The sequence below is a fragment of the Limanda limanda genome, chromosome 9, assembly GCF_963576545.1.
Source record: "Limanda limanda chromosome 9, fLimLim1.1, whole genome shotgun sequence".
NCBI classification, from domain to species: Eukaryota; Metazoa; Chordata; class Actinopteri; order Pleuronectiformes; family Pleuronectidae; genus Limanda; species Limanda limanda.
The window spans coordinates 21,327,733-21,342,846 of NC_083644.1; the positions used below are offsets into that span (position 1 = coordinate 21,327,733).

At 42.1% G+C, this 15,114-nt stretch overlaps 2 protein-coding genes across 2 annotated transcripts; one reads left to right on the forward strand and one right to left on the reverse strand.

The window, feature by feature from the left end:
• The first annotated feature begins 2,326 nt into the window (after nucleotides 1-2,326).
• On the forward strand, nucleotides 2,327-3,693 carry peak3 (PEAK family member 3). Its single transcript, XM_061078906.1, has 4 exons — nucleotides 2,327-2,427; nucleotides 2,696-2,832; nucleotides 3,478-3,595; nucleotides 3,687-3,693. The coding sequence occupies exons 1-4, from the start codon at nucleotides 2,363-2,365 to the stop codon at nucleotides 3,691-3,693; spliced, it is 327 nt and encodes a 108-aa protein (XP_060934889.1). The 5' UTR covers nucleotides 2,327-2,362.
• Nucleotides 3,694-6,550: 2,857 nt separating this feature from the next.
• oaz1a (ornithine decarboxylase antizyme 1a) lies at nucleotides 6,551-12,370 on the reverse strand. Its single transcript, XM_061078338.1, is given in 6 exon segments — nucleotides 6,551-7,222; nucleotides 7,734-7,819; nucleotides 8,127-8,302; nucleotides 9,341-9,427; nucleotides 9,429-9,495; nucleotides 12,182-12,370. Coding segments are annotated over 6 exon segments (666 nt in total). The 5' UTR covers nucleotides 12,301-12,370; the 3' UTR covers nucleotides 6,551-7,091.
• Between the last annotated feature and the right edge of the window lie 2,744 nt (nucleotides 12,371-15,114).

Below are 15,114 nucleotides of genomic sequence, written 5' to 3' on the forward strand. Positions count from 1 at the left end.
TAGTTTACTTATAGCACTTTGTAGTTTGGCTTTCTTGAAGAAAATTGTACTTGCTTGATTCTTCTTGTTCTGGGTTTGTACCCTTATGGTTGAATGCACTTATTGTAAGTCGCTTGGGATAAAAGCCAAGCTAAACTAAATGTAATGTAAAGGACACTGATCAGTTTATAAATGATAAATATTGATATCTCTCCTTATTGTTTGGCCCACTTACGCTAACATGACCCCTTGTATAAGCTATTGTAACACAACAGCCAATGGCAGCTTCAGGTGGTTTGCTGTAGCTCAACAACCATGAAACACATGATCAGAATCTTGTACAAACCATTTATGATTCATGATCCTGGAGATCCTCTGAGCTGTCCTCTTATGATGCAACCATGAGACAGAGGTCTGGAATTCTTTAGAATGTTCTTAGTCATGTTAAGTTGTGTATAACCAAACATGAGTCACCGCTAGTTGCTTTCATAACAGCCTTTGTTCCATAAAATCCTAATTATTAATGTGCAAATGCAGGAAGAAAACATCAAACATCAACCAGAATGGCACAAATAAATGTTTATTTGGATCTGCCCCATATTGCACACACTACACACAAATATCCTTCCCTTAAACATGTCACCTTTTATTTAATCAAGACCCATGAATTATTCGGTTCAGTTCTTCAGAAATTGTACTTATAAACAAACAAGAAAATAAACAAACAAATGGACGGATGTTATTAGAAATTTTGTTCTAGTCCGAATTATTAGACGCAGTTATAAAATTTAATCTAGTCGTAAACTAAATGGATTTGGATTTGTATTTATATAGCGCTTTTCTAGTCTGATGAAGACCACTCAAGGCGCTTTACAGTACAGTTTCACATTCACCCATTCACACACACATTCATACAGTGCATCTACTTGCAGCACTTTGTTATTCTATGGGGGGCTATTGAGGGTTCAGCATCTTGCCCAAGGACACTTCGGCATGCAGATGGTTCAGACTGGGGATCGAACCGCCGACCTTCAGGTTGGAGGACGACCACTCTACCCCTCAGCCACAGCCGACTAGTAAAGGTCAGGTTTAGTCAGGATATTGTTTTGAAACCTCTTCAAAGGGTTTAATGGAAGCACAATTACCTCAACCAAGGAGGTGATATCTTTACCCCGGTCAGCAAGATTACACACAAACTTCCTCAATACGTGGTGGAGGGTTGTGGTATAGGTCTGAGAAAAACTTTCAGTGTGGATCCTTCATATGTCGATGAAAAGAAATCAGACATATTTAAGGAACTGATGAGTATGTGAAACTCGGTGCATTTTGAAAAGGGGCTGTTGGGCTTTGGCAGAAATATGTGCTCTACTAAGTTACACCTGTGGTTTTCCAGGGTCAAAACTTACTAAATTTATCTCTGCTGAAAAGCACAACAGTGTGCGCATTACCTTATTTTCAAATTTGGCCCAGGGAGACCACAGATGCTAGAAATTTGAATAAAATGGCAACAATTCAATGAAGGTAGTGGTCGTTAATTTTATTCACAGAGCTTTTGGAACAATCCATGATATTTTTAGGCCAAACCTTATTTCTGATGGAAAATAATTTGGAAGACATTTGTTCAAATTTGACAGCTAAGAACTATTCTCTGCATGTTTATATAGGTCTTGCTATATTTACTATATTTCGCTCAATGAAGATATTTTTCCAAAACTTCTTAGTTGAGCAATATGGACAAAATAAAACTCAGCCTGTGTTTTTCTGCTTGAATGTTTCACCTTTCCACTACAGTCAGTGAAAGCAGAAGCTACTGGGTTGAAGCGGTAACCCCTGGAGAAGCTGTTGCAAATGTAAAGGCTCAAACTGCATCATCAAGGATAGAGAAGTTCATGCTGAGACTTCCCGGGGCGAAAAGCACATCGACAGCTTCAGAGAGAGAGAGAGAGAGAGAGAGAGAGAGAGAGAGAGAGAGAGAGAGAGAGAGAGAGAGAGAGAGAGAGAGAGAGAGAGAGAGAGAGAGATAGAAGTTTGCAACATGAAGTGTCTCTGCTGTAACTGCTCTGCCCTGTTCCGTTGTTCTGTCAAGTTGAGGTTAGCTACACAAAAGTTTTGCCCTGACAACCGACACTTGAGTTTTCCGGTGCCAACCTCAAGCTCAGACCCCAAAATTAAGATAAGAGCTAAACTAAATTAGCAGAGCAGCAGAGCAGACCTGTTTAAATAAGCTGAGTTAAAAACATGCAACGGCGCGGAGGGAGAGGGAGTAGCCGAAATAGACAGGAAGTCTGAGTGAGAAGTGAATTAGCCACCTGTGAGCTTCACATGAACAGTGCTGAGTGACAGAGGACGTGGAGGGTGAAGCTGTTGGAACTCTAGGGTCCAGATGGCGTACAGTCCAGGGGGCAGAGCGGAGGAGCTGCCACCAGCTCTGCCTGTCAAACAGCACAGGTAGGACCGACCATGACCCCAATATTGTGTTTACATTGGCTTTACATTTTGGTTAATCCTGATCACATATTCCTATTTAAAAACATGCCTGTGATACTGGTTATTTTCAGCTCATTTGATGAAGTGGATGCACCACAGACAGAACATTCTTTGTTATTCTTTATGCAGGTGCAAAGTTCTTGATATGCAAAGAGTTGCACTCATGCACAGGGTTTATATTCATGATAGAAGTTCAAAGTTGTTTTATTCTGTGCTGTTACCTCCACAGGAGTCGGAGTCGCTCCAGCAACGACTCTTTCCTCCTCAGCCCTGTGGGACTCCAGCATCAGAACTACGCCTACGACGATGTCTTCTCTGAGCCCACTGACTGTCATGCAGATCAATGCCCCATACACCAGCGCTACGGTACGATACAGCAGAGTGCAAAAAAATAATCATACAAAGTAAATGCAACTGTAAAAACTGAATCAGGTAGGGTCAGATAACGTAGTGCATCCCCTGCTGCTGTTTGGTTCTCAGGGTCGGGGAAGAATCGACTTGTACAGCCAAGTGTGATGGGAACAGAATGCATGTTACCCTCTGTGGTTTAGCCCTCTCAGTTCATCTCACAGGCTGCATGTGAGAACTGAAACAGAGGAAGTGCCCATCTGGAAACTGTTACTTTCAATAAAATACATGTGATACTTAGAGAGGTTGCCATGATTTGCAGAGTATTCAGCGAAAAAATAACTTTTTCTGAATGTGTAACTCCACTGTCTATGCCGACCCTTAATAATATTTTAAAATAAAACGTAATCACTAATTCAAAGAAGGTTGCAAACATACATGGGGATTAAAACAACACAGAACAAAACAAGAATAAGAAATATAACATCAAGGAAAGGAAAATATTTCAAACAAAAAACTTACGTCGATAAAGGAAGTTCCTACAATTGCTGACAAGTCTAATCTCTATCTTCCCTGCAGATAAAGCAGGTAGGATGATCTCAAAGTGTTCTCTCGTCTCTCTGTTGCTCACTGATCACGTCTGAAATCTCTTTCTCATCTCAGATCCCTTTCGACACCAGGAGAGATTTTTCTCAGACGTCCACCCCCCGCCTGTTCCAAAGAAGAGGTTAAATCGCACCCTCTCCCTCCCTGGAACCAACGCACCCCAGCTGTGTCCCTGGTCTCCCTCGTCTCCCCTGCAAAGACACCCTCAAAACTTTGACAACCCCTTGTACATGCTGGCTCCCTCACCTCTCCGCTACTTCCATCAGGAGATAGAAGAGGTCACAAAGGTCAGAAGGAGCGTGCCTCCTTTGCACTCCTTCTCCCAGCTGTCCTTTGACTCCCCGGACGAACATCTGCCAAACCTCTTCAGCAGCCTCGACGACCAGAGGGTTGTTTCACAGGGGATCCTGCATCGCCATCTTCTCTTTCTGAGAAGCATGGCGCAGAGCGTAGAGGCCGGCATCCTGCTGCGAGTGGAGGCTGCAGAGAAGGACGTCAGCTCATACCAGCCTCAGGATTTCCTGCTTACTGAGGACAGCCAGCCAAAGCAGATAGGAGAGTGTGTTTACTACAGACTGCACAGCCCCAGGTTTCCAGGGAGGGAGCTCGGTTTAAGGGTATCAGCTATTTCTTTCACTTTGACATACTCTGCAAAATTCCTTTTGCTGTGTTGAGTTTTTGCACGTACTCTGAAATGATGTCTTGCAGTTATGGTAGTCTTGGATTTGTATAAGTGGTTTGCATGTTTCTCACAGAAAACATGATCTTTATCACCACTGGCAAATGACTTGCGGTGCTAGAACACTTCCTCTGAACTGTCATCAGGTGGCTCTACTAAAACAGCTCATATCTCTTTTCTGTTTCAAACACTAAATATATTTGCAGTGCAAGAATTTACTGGTTATAACTTTTGTTTCATGAGTTTTCTCTCCTTCTCCGCAGGTGCACAAACATGCAGACGAAGCACCCACCCAGCACCAACTGTCACATGTCAACGTGCAGAGTGTGGTCGCTCGTTTCACACCCAGCAGCATCCTGAAGAACGACTCCAGCACCCTACAACCTCAAGATCCCTCCACTCCTTCTATATCAGAGTTCACTGCTGCTGAAACACCAGGCGGAGGCAGCACTGAGTATTCCACAGATCCCATAATGATGAATGTGAGCTCGGTTCAGTGTTTCCTGCAGAGAGGACACTCAGTGAGCGTTGAGAGGGACCTGCCACACGCCACTCTGGAGGACTTTGTCCAGGAGAGCCGTTCCCTGCAGAGCGCAGAGAGCTTGCTCTATCACAGGCAGGTGTGTGTCCTGTTGCTGCAGATAATAACAGGTGCAAAGCATCTCTACAACATCGGGGCCACGGCAGCTGAGCTCAGACCCCAGGAGATCTTTCTGGTGTGGCCCTGCGGGGCAAGGGACGAGACAGAGAACAAGCTCGATGGTTCTTCTGAAGCCAAAAGAAGTTTGATGACCTGCAGGTTGAAAGAAGAGAGGGAGTGGGAAACCCTGGAGAACAAGGGCAGGATCCAGATGTTATGGAGGAGACAAGGTTCCCCTCGTGTGGTGTTAAACCCGCAGTCTGTGTCTCACCCCCTTTCCTCCATTAACTCACAGATTGGGGCCCTGTTGCAGTTCTGCTTGTCCTCACAAGAGAGCTCAGCATCAAGTCTCTCCACGTCCTCATACAGACGGGCTCTTCTTCATCTGTCCTCTCTGCTCCACAACGGGAGCAGCGGGCCTCCGATAGCCGACATGGTGGCCCTGCTTCAGGTGCTCCTCTGGGGGCCCCAGGTCCCACTCCTCCATCACAGCGGCCCCTCCACAGCAGGAGCTGTACACAACTGGCTGACCATCAAACGGGCGCTGCTGGTGATGAAGCTGGCGGAGAGAGGGTTGATCCAGGATCAGTCTGCGCTGGACTGGGAGGAGTGCCTGTGTCTGCAGTACCTGTCATTCACAGACCCTGAGACAGTTGTGAGTGTGACCAGTCAGCTGGGGCTCACTTTGACCATGGACTGACATGTACAGAGAGTCCATGTTGAAATTAGATGGTTCCTCAAATCACTCCTGGGTTATTATTATTATTATTATAGAGTTAAAGGAAAAGCCAATTCCTTCCATGCTCCTTTCAGTTTCTTCATGTAAAAAGTGCTTCACTTTGAATGTTTACCTCCACCATGGAGGTTATGTTTTCTGTCTGTCAGCTAGATTTCTCAAGAACTACTCATCAGATTTCCATGAAATTCTGTGGAAGGTCAGCCATGACACAAAGAAGAAGTAAATGGGCGTGATCAAGAGATAGGGTATTAGCTTCAATTGGGGTGTGAACACCCTTTTTTAGCTTGGGCTGTAAATGAATAATTAAATACCCTGAAGATGTATTTTATTTCTCTGATGTCAGTTTAGTTATTTCACAAGATAATTGAGCATTTCCTTTTTTTTTTTATGTACTGTTTTCACAGACTGGAAATTAAGGTCTCTCGAAAAATAAATCCCCAAGATGATTTAATTTTGATTGTGACTGTTTGACACTGTCCGAGGATAAACACGTACAGGCTGAGTCAGAGGCATTTTGAAATCAAAGCTTAACATGTACTTCTGTGATCGCAATCTCTGATTTGACCTATAGTGCCATGTTCACACATTCAGTGTTTTGATTCTTGTATTTGTTTTTATACTTTTACTTGTGTTTTTCATTCGTGAAGCACTTTATCTTGAGAAGTGCTTTACCAATATAGAGGTTGTATTTTCCCTAACCCCTCAAAAAGAATCATGGCAGTTTTATATATAATACTTAAGGGCTTTGATAAACTTGCCTTTTTAAAGTCTTGCTATACGGTTCTTTTGTTTTTCCACACTTTTGTTTGATAGCTCAATAAGATGATTACAGCAATGTGACATTTTAGAGCCTTAGTAAGCTTCAAAGGAGATCGTCACACAAACCACTTGCATCTGAAAATCATTTTCCAGCAGCAGAATGGATCAGTGGTTCAATATGATGATTGGTGAAAGCCGTTAACCCTTCTCCCTTTAGATGTGGTGGGTTGACACTGTGTGATTTTGTCACTTCAAAACACAGAGCGCTGACATGTTTCACGTCTGCATGACCTCACAGGACCACAGACGACACTTTCTAGGTGAGCACTTTTATTTAGTACAGTTACAACATGCAGATTCCTATCAAGTGAATTAAAATCACAAATGAAAATCATGCACACATTTAAAAAAAATCAATACAAACTGGAGAATCAACTGATACTTGCTATGAAGACATATCTACTTACATGAGTAAGATGAATTTGAATTTATCATAAATATTACACTGTGGAGACGATCAGGGTTTATTCTGAGGAGGGGGGGGGGCTGCTGAAGGGGAATGAGAACTACACATCACAAAGGGTCATACAGTGGCGAGGACACAATGCCCTGATATTATGTGGGCGCTTGCTTTACATTCCTGGTATATTAACATCTTACCCTAGTGCAAAATCATTGAAACACAGCACGTGGGAGGTACAGGTCAAACACAAAGGAGCAGGAAACCTTAACCCTACTGAGCTGGAATAATATTTTCATCTCCCAAAAAATGATAAAGATTTGTGGGTATGGACCAAAAAAACTACAACATTGTAACTGCTCAGCGTTTTTCTTGTAACTGCTCAGCGTTTTTTCTAGTCATCATCGGAGGAGTCTCGTTCGATGCTGTAAGCCATGAAGAAAGCATCAGGGCGGGGGGGGACGAGGGGATGACCCGGTCTCACAATCTCAAAGCCCAGGAAACTGAATGTACGTAGGAGGGATGCTGAGGAGGGACAAGACGGAAACACGTGTAAATCTCTGAGATGATGTGATTCCACTTAAATACATTAAACATGTGTGGTGATTGCATTTATAATATAATCAGAGATTCCTTTCAAAACTATAGCAGTATGTATCTTAAATAGTTTTAGAACAATGTTTGGCCACAGCAGAGGGATCGGCTCTACATGCTAGTTTTAAACCAATTTTTGATGAAGACTGAATTTATGAAAGAAGGTTCTGAGGAATTGGGGAAAATATACAAATAGTGAAACAACAAAATCTAAACAAATTGTTAAGTTTGTTCATTGTGGTAAAGTCTCCCTCGCCTCAGATATTCAAACGTATCTTATTTTGAAAGAAATAATCAAGTTTCTCCAGAGGCTACAAACTAAATGCGTTCAATAAACTCACTGTATATTTCATATATGATTAACTGTAGGCTCAACTATTCATTGTGCTGGTACTATATCAAAGTTTTGTATAAGTAAACCCAGACCAAATAAAAGTCGTACCTCTATCATCACGGCTCTTGTGAAAGCAGATGAAGACGTAATCAGCCTGCAGCTGCTCCTCTGCAAATTCCAGCAGGAGGGTGAAACTGTGAAAAGTCAGAGTAAACAAAAGTGTTAATGTTTTATAGATAATATGTTGATATGTTTCACAGAAAATAAACATTCATGATGGTCAAAGTCGATTTCTATGAACAATGTCCGAGCCTTTTCAATCACCATACATAATGTAAAGCCTGTTTAGACTTTCTGTATTGTTTAGACATTTTGTACAATGTGTGATGACTAGAAAAAAGAAAAGAATCTATTTTACCTTTATTTTCACATCAATCATTCACAAAGAAAAAGATAGATTGTCCTTTTGCCCGTTAAAATGCTTATGTTTTGCTTACTGACCTGTCTTTGCTGCCCTCGGGCAAAGCTCCAGGGGGGATTTCAACGTAAAGGTTCCCTCCTTTCAGCGCCGCCCTCCACACACAGAGCTTCCCGTCCGAGCGACGTGGCTCGAAGTGCAAGAAGCGCACCCTGCCGTTGGCAGGGGGGGGCTCTTCCAGAACCAGTAGCTGAGCATCCTAAAGGAGAGCAGAGGGAAAAGTGCTTTCAATTATCATAAGAATCTTCCTGAGCCCCCAAAGATAGAGGAATGGATAGATATAGTAAATGACATTTATGTTATGGAAAGGATAACTTTCTTCCTTCGTCTTCGGAAAACTGTGTTCATCCAATTATGGAGCAAATGGGTGAGATATGTAAAACCCCTAAGGCCAGACTTTGTGGAAGTATTGAATGAATGACCCTGTAATGTTGCCTTGATTTAGCGAGCCTCACCAACCTCTATCCCATTCTCCCTCAGATCACCCTCTAACATGTTGTTGTTTTTTTATTCGGCTTGTTTTTATTCATTTATTTGTTTTTCTCTACTGATCTGTGATTATTGTCTACATGTACGCACTTTACCTCTCCAAAAATGTACAAAGTTACCCAATTTTGAAAAAGGTTGACAGCAGAAGAAAGAAAATTGCCCTTGGGCTGAAGTAAGTTTTTGTAAACAACTGTAAAAAAAAAAAAAAAATAAAGAATATAAAAAAAAGTTATAAGAATGTGACGTTTCATCAAGGTTATTTGACAGTAAATAAAACTTTGAAAAAATGCCTGAACATGTTATGTGTGTAGGGATGAAAAAAGCAGGTGTAACAAGTTCCTCACCACTGACACAGTTTGTGTGCCCTGAAATAGAAAACCAGCTTTATCTCAGCGGCACAAACACAGCGGCTGGTTTTTTAGTAAACCAGCTCAGCACACTATGTTTCTCCTTCCAAAGATCCTAACCTCATCTGGAACATCCTGATTATTATCACACATGTTATATTTAGCAACAAATTATGTTTGTGTAGCCTTTGAGATACATTCAAATATTACAAAAACAAGGCCACAGCATCTTAAGAAAACAATGACATCATGAGGCTCACTGCTGGTAAAGACAGATACGATTCCAAAGAGCTGAATTGAAAACAACCACCTTTGTGTTTGCATCTCTGCTGGTAGATAAGACTTGTCAAACTGCCCTGTTACCACAAGGCAGGTCCACATCAACATGAGGTGCAACTTACGGAATAGAATAGCTTGGCTGAAAGATTGCGATCCCGCTGGTCATTCCCTCGCCCACCTGGGATCTTCAGGGGTGGGAGAGGGGCATCAGGAGCACCACAGAGGCCCTAGACACGGGTAACTGCAGCAGTGAGAGCACCTCCTGGGACTGGAGATACTGGGGGGGGAAAGAAACGCAGAAGGAGCCATTTAAAAGAGGAATATTCACTGGAGGTTCTGCTAACAAACTAAACTCTAACTATGAACATCAGGCTTGGAACAAACTCAGTGTTGAATGATTCAACTAAGACGAGGTAAAACATTTGCTAAACCTGGGTGAGTTTTTCGACACATAACAGAAAGCTGGGGGCATAGTTCAATCAGTAACTGTCCCTGATTCAGACACAGATATTTATATGAGTTTATTGATAAGGAGCATTTGACCTCTGCACATTTAATTAACAAGCATGATGCAAGAGTGGCTGTGCTTCCACAGCAGTGAAGGATTCTCTTCCACATCATCCTTGTCCCGTTCCCTGATTCACTGTTCATACAGAAGAGTCACACATCACTTCTTAAGATGAACAGAGCCGTGTGCCTCGGTTTCTCAGAACCATATTTTAATCCAGTCACGTGATTCTGAGGAGAACACGACCAGATTAACAGGCTCTGTTTGTCTAGCCTCCTTCCATCCAACACTAACCGCATTGCTCCGGTTTGACCATAGACAGGGACAAGCACCATTTCACCCAGAGAGATCAGCTATTAATCCAAATGTTCGACAGAATTGTCTTAGCTTGCCTGTGCAGTCCGTGTGTGTAGCTGCGTTTGCAGAGGCGGCCTATTTACAGAGTCCTGGTCTGGAACAAACCCATTAGCTGCTGCAGCTGCACTGTTGCAGCAAAGCAAGAACGCTCTCACACAAACAGATGCTCTCTTACGCAAATGCCACTGTTGTGCTATATTTGGAGCAGATGTGTGAAAACCAAATGAGAACCGTGGTCATAGGCCGAGTCTAACCATGTCAATCTGTGGTATCTAACTTATTACCAGATCGTGCAAACTAATGGAGATTGCGCACTCACACAGCCAGTTAGCATCTGAACACAAAACCTCCGATGCCTCTTTTTTTCCTAACATGTAAACTGAAGCACGGGGGGGTTTCAAATCGATTTGCACAACTCAGCAACCTCTGAAATCCTCATGTGCACTGCAGGAGGCAACACACACACACTCGCAGCCTGGGTCGCTCTGGTAAAGACAGCTGCTCTGGTCACATGAGGAAGGATCCTCTGGAGCCTCTGCTTGCGTAAGAGTACCGTTGCCGTGCATTAATATCACAAAAAGGACCACTCATCTCTAGGAGGTTGTTGTGCAAGTGTTGTTAGAGGGAAGTGTGTGTGCGTCAGACGGACGACACGCTGCCTCACGCCAATAACTATAAAACAGGATCAGTAGTCGCGAGCCACTGGGTTAAAAAAGGCACCTGCCTGTGTCGAAAAAAAGCTACTGGTGAAAGAGAGAACTACATATTTTATAATCTTCAACGACCTGGATCACTGGATTATTACATAACAGCTGCAAGGCTGTTAACATAAATGCTAAATGTCTTGAGGGAAACAGGGGAAAAAGGCTGGAAGTGATAGATAATATTATTGTTTTAGTGATTGTGTTGAATAAGAAGCAGATTCTGAGTGTGTTTGTGTGTCATCTCGGGACTCAAACATCCCCATTGTACCACCCCCTCCTTCGCAGTGCAGTGGAATTTTCCGACGAGTCGTTCACAGTAATAAAGAACCAGAAGAAGCCTCGGGCCAAAACCCTGTCAGGACACAACCGAGGTTCAACAATAACACACACCTTGCCCAATCGCTCAATGGTTTCACTCTGTCAGACACATCTCCAGGATTCAAACTGGCTGACTTATAAACCAACAATGGTTAACACAACAACACCAGATTTGATTGAAGCCCACAGCAGAGGTTGTGTTACAATGATGGTTGATGACTGATCCGTTCAAAAACAACGAGAGGTCCCTGGATGTCTCACTGTTTGTTCACCTCTGAATCAAAATGGGGTAAAAAAACAAGCTCTGAAGCCCCTATTGGTCAATTCAGCCATTATTCCACTAGGCTCGTCAGCTACAGGCACATTTTACATAACCGTTATATAAATATATTGACTGATCCGTGTATTCTTACAAGATCACAGTAAAGGTCAAGGTAGAAAACGTGATCACACTCTGGATGTAATATTTCCACTGCTACCCCTGATGCATGTAAACACTGGTTATACTGGTTATGTAGCGTTAGCTGTTACAATTAGCAATTCATCTAGGTTGACATTAGCGTGAAAGCAAACACACGATAAATAACTCGTTTAAACACCGAGTTATTCAGTCTTAATACGCGTTGTGCTATGAAACATGACACGGACTAGATTAAATGTGGTTATCGATAAGTACCTCGACAGCTTGACGTTAGCTGACTAGCAAACTCCTCGGGGTTTTAACTACTACATTTCTGCGGCGTTAGCATTAGCTTCGCTAGCTAGAGCTGGCTAACTATGAGTTTGTGTACTTGCTGGAAACCAGATTTCCTTAAATGCTATAGAAACGAGATAAAGCTCAATCGTTTATGGGTCTTGTAGAAAACCTGTACCCAGAACCGAGTAAACTCAAGAACCTGTCCATATGATTTAAAAAACAAACGGGCAAAAATAGCTCTGTTATGTAAACAAAAAAATATGGGGCACAGAGTTCGCCTCTCCAGGAAAAACACCGCATCTCTAAGCTAGGCCGCGGTTTTTAAACGTAGCTTAGCTTAGCTAGCGTCCCAATCCACTGAGACTGCGACATCACATACCTCTCGCTTTCAGTTTTATTACTGGACTGCTCGTTGACAGGCATCTCGGTTAAGTTTCTCTCTTTTTCTCTAACAAAACAATGACTATTCAAAATCGTCTGAAGGTTAGATTTAACCATCCGGCCAGCGTCCGCTCCAGCTGCTCGCTCTGCCCTCTCCTCGCCTCCTACTGCGGGCGAGCGGCTCCGCGGGCTGGGGGCTCATCGGGGGAGGGGGGGCGGGCCTGACGCGCTGCTGCTGTCACCGGAGCAGCGCGTCACGATCCAGATCCAGCTCAGGTACATAGTGATATCAACACTGTGTACTTTAGTGCACTGTGTGTGTGATGGAGATTCAAGACACTCATATATATGCAAATAACAGTAAAAGCTTGGACAAACAAATACACTGAAATAGGATCAAAAATATAAAAAAACAACACAACCCCTCTTATTATAACTCATGCAAGCAGTATTTAGGGCCCGAGCACTGACAAACAGTGAGGCACTATTGAAATTGTAAGAATTATTATTATTAATTTTCAGGCAAATTAATTGGCTTTTTGAGGGCTTTAACATGTTCAAATTCTTACCAAAATTTGCAAAAAAATGTATTTTCTATTATTTATTTATTTTTAATTTATAAGGTTATTTTGGGGTATTTAATTTAATTTTTGTTTTTTATTTACCTCCTGCGCAGAAGCCGACTGCGCAGGATTAATTTAATTTAATTAAAATTTTGTATTATTGTCTTTAAATTTACATAGTGTAAGATTTGTGCAGTTAATAGGAGGTTGAAAGGTTCGGCCAATATTAGGGGTTCAGTATCTTGCCAAGGACACTGCAGTATGCAGATGGGAAAGAGTGGGAATTGAGCCGCCAACTTTACTGTTGGAGACCACTCTACCCCCTAGGCCACACCGCCTGCTCATTCTCATTGGAACTATGTCTGAAGCTAAAGTAACTTTACTTAAAAGTTACTTTTATATATTTGGATTTTAGATACTGGATGTTTTAACATGCTTTAAAAACCTATTCTTAGAGAATAAACCAGTAGTTTCCAACCTTGGCTTCTGACGCTTTACAAGAATCAGTGTGGTACACATTTAATTAAATATAATTCTGAAAATTCATGCTGCTGGACGTGGTGCTTGTCATCATATTCTATCAGATAATCAAAATATTTTCTGATTGTAAATTAGTAACTGGAGCTTCAAGGACAGTCATTCTATTCTAAGATCTGGTGCAGTACCTGAATGATACCTATAATAGTAAATTAGTCACAGGTTTAATCTCCGCCTGGCACCTGATATTTATTGGCGTCAGATACTGTTCTAAGGCTTCAGTATCAACAGTATCAGCGCAAACTACCAGTGTCATTTTCCTTTTTTCAACAACCATCATCTGTGCCTGTCAATCAGGGAGTGGGGGAACATGGTGCAGGGTGTGTAGAACGCCGACTCCGGTGCCTGCAGCTCAGAAATCACCATCAAAACGACCGGGACTTCACTTCAGGAGTGAGACACAACCGAACGGTCCAATCAGGTACGTTTGTTCTTCACACTGTAGAAGTTTATAAAGAATTAAACCCTCAAATGTTGTTTGCCTCGTTCAACTGGCTGCTGGTGCCTATTTTAAGCTGCCTGTGTGAGTCAATGACACAGAGTGCAGCTACAAAGACTGTGCACGTTGCAGTGCAGGTGCACTTTACCCGCAGTGAGCCTCAATTATTTTTTGATTTTGAATTATCTGTAAGCAGTTCTCCATCTTCATTTACAGTTTTATTTTGGATGCAATTTCTAAACCTTAACCTGAAAGAGTGAGTTGGATCATTTGAAAACAACACAAGTAAGAAATGAGTCCACTTCAAACAGCAAACAGAATTTTACAGCAACTCACGTACATGGATCTGACTTGTTTGGGTTTTTTATAAAGTGTCTTATGAGCGGATTCTGTCCATCGAAAATCTGAGCGATGTTCCAAATCCATGGAAAGGACTCACTATGAACCGCTGCTTGGTGTTGGCCCTGGTCGTTCTGCTGGTGACCTCGGGGGTGAGTGAGGTGCACGGTGAGTACTGCTATCAACAATATACTGCATGCATGCTGATCAATGTACTGCATTGCCTTGTTTTCCTTAAGTATTTTAATTGAGCATTTTCAATTCTACACTTTTTGACTGATAGCTTCTGTGGATCCTTAATTCATTCTCTTCCATTTGGTCCTCAGTGTCTTCTGTTTTATTTTGGGTTGTAGATGCTTTGGACTCTTTTGTTGAGGACACAGGAATTCGGTCTTTCATTGAAAGTCTGCAGGATGGTTCAATAACTCAGGTATTGTTCATTGTTATTATCCACGATCTCTCAAAGCCACACTTGTTCTGTTCAGAGTCGTAGCAATGCTTGGATTGAGGAGCTTTCTTTTACTCATCCAGAGCAGTAAACACAGAATATGCCCTTATTTATGTTTCTATATATTTAATTTGAAGATAATAGATATATTTATATATTAAATAATAGTATTAGTAGAATTCTGAAATATGAAATAATTTGTCTCATCAGCTCAGTAGAAACGTATGCAGCAAAAAGCAAAAATGGTTTAAAATCTATTCACTCACTAATGCTAACGTCCAGATTACTGATGTGATTTTTGTATTGGTATAAACAAAGAACAGCCAGTACTTTACTGCCATTTTGAACTTTTACATGCTTGTATGAATACTTTTACTCGGCTGATAAAAGTGCAGACCGGTTGTACCATGTGAGCATCAGGCTGAACAGTGTGAAAAGTGAAATACTGTCTTTACCTGAGCAGAGCTGCCAGTGCTCTGTATGATGATGAGCACTTTAACAACGTATTCCCAGTGACTCTTTTAATAGAAATGAAAGTTGGCCTGTGGAGGAGTTACAGGATGTGTCTGTGTTCAGTTAAATGTCTGACGGATTTCATAAATTAA

Excerpts from the sequence above, each read along its gene's own strand:
- peak3 (XM_061078906.1), top strand. The coding sequence starts at position 2,363 with ATGGCGTACAGTCCAGGGGGCAGAGCGGAGGAGCTGCCACCAGCTCTG. Across the intron at positions 2,428-2,695 it reads CTGCCTGTCAAACAGCACAG|GAGTCGGAGTCGCTCCAGCA; the intron begins GTAGGACCGACC and ends TTACCTCCACAG. Across the intron at positions 2,833-3,477 it reads CCCCATACACCAGCGCTACG|ATCCCTTTCGACACCAGGAG; the intron begins GTACGATACAGC and ends TTCTCATCTCAG.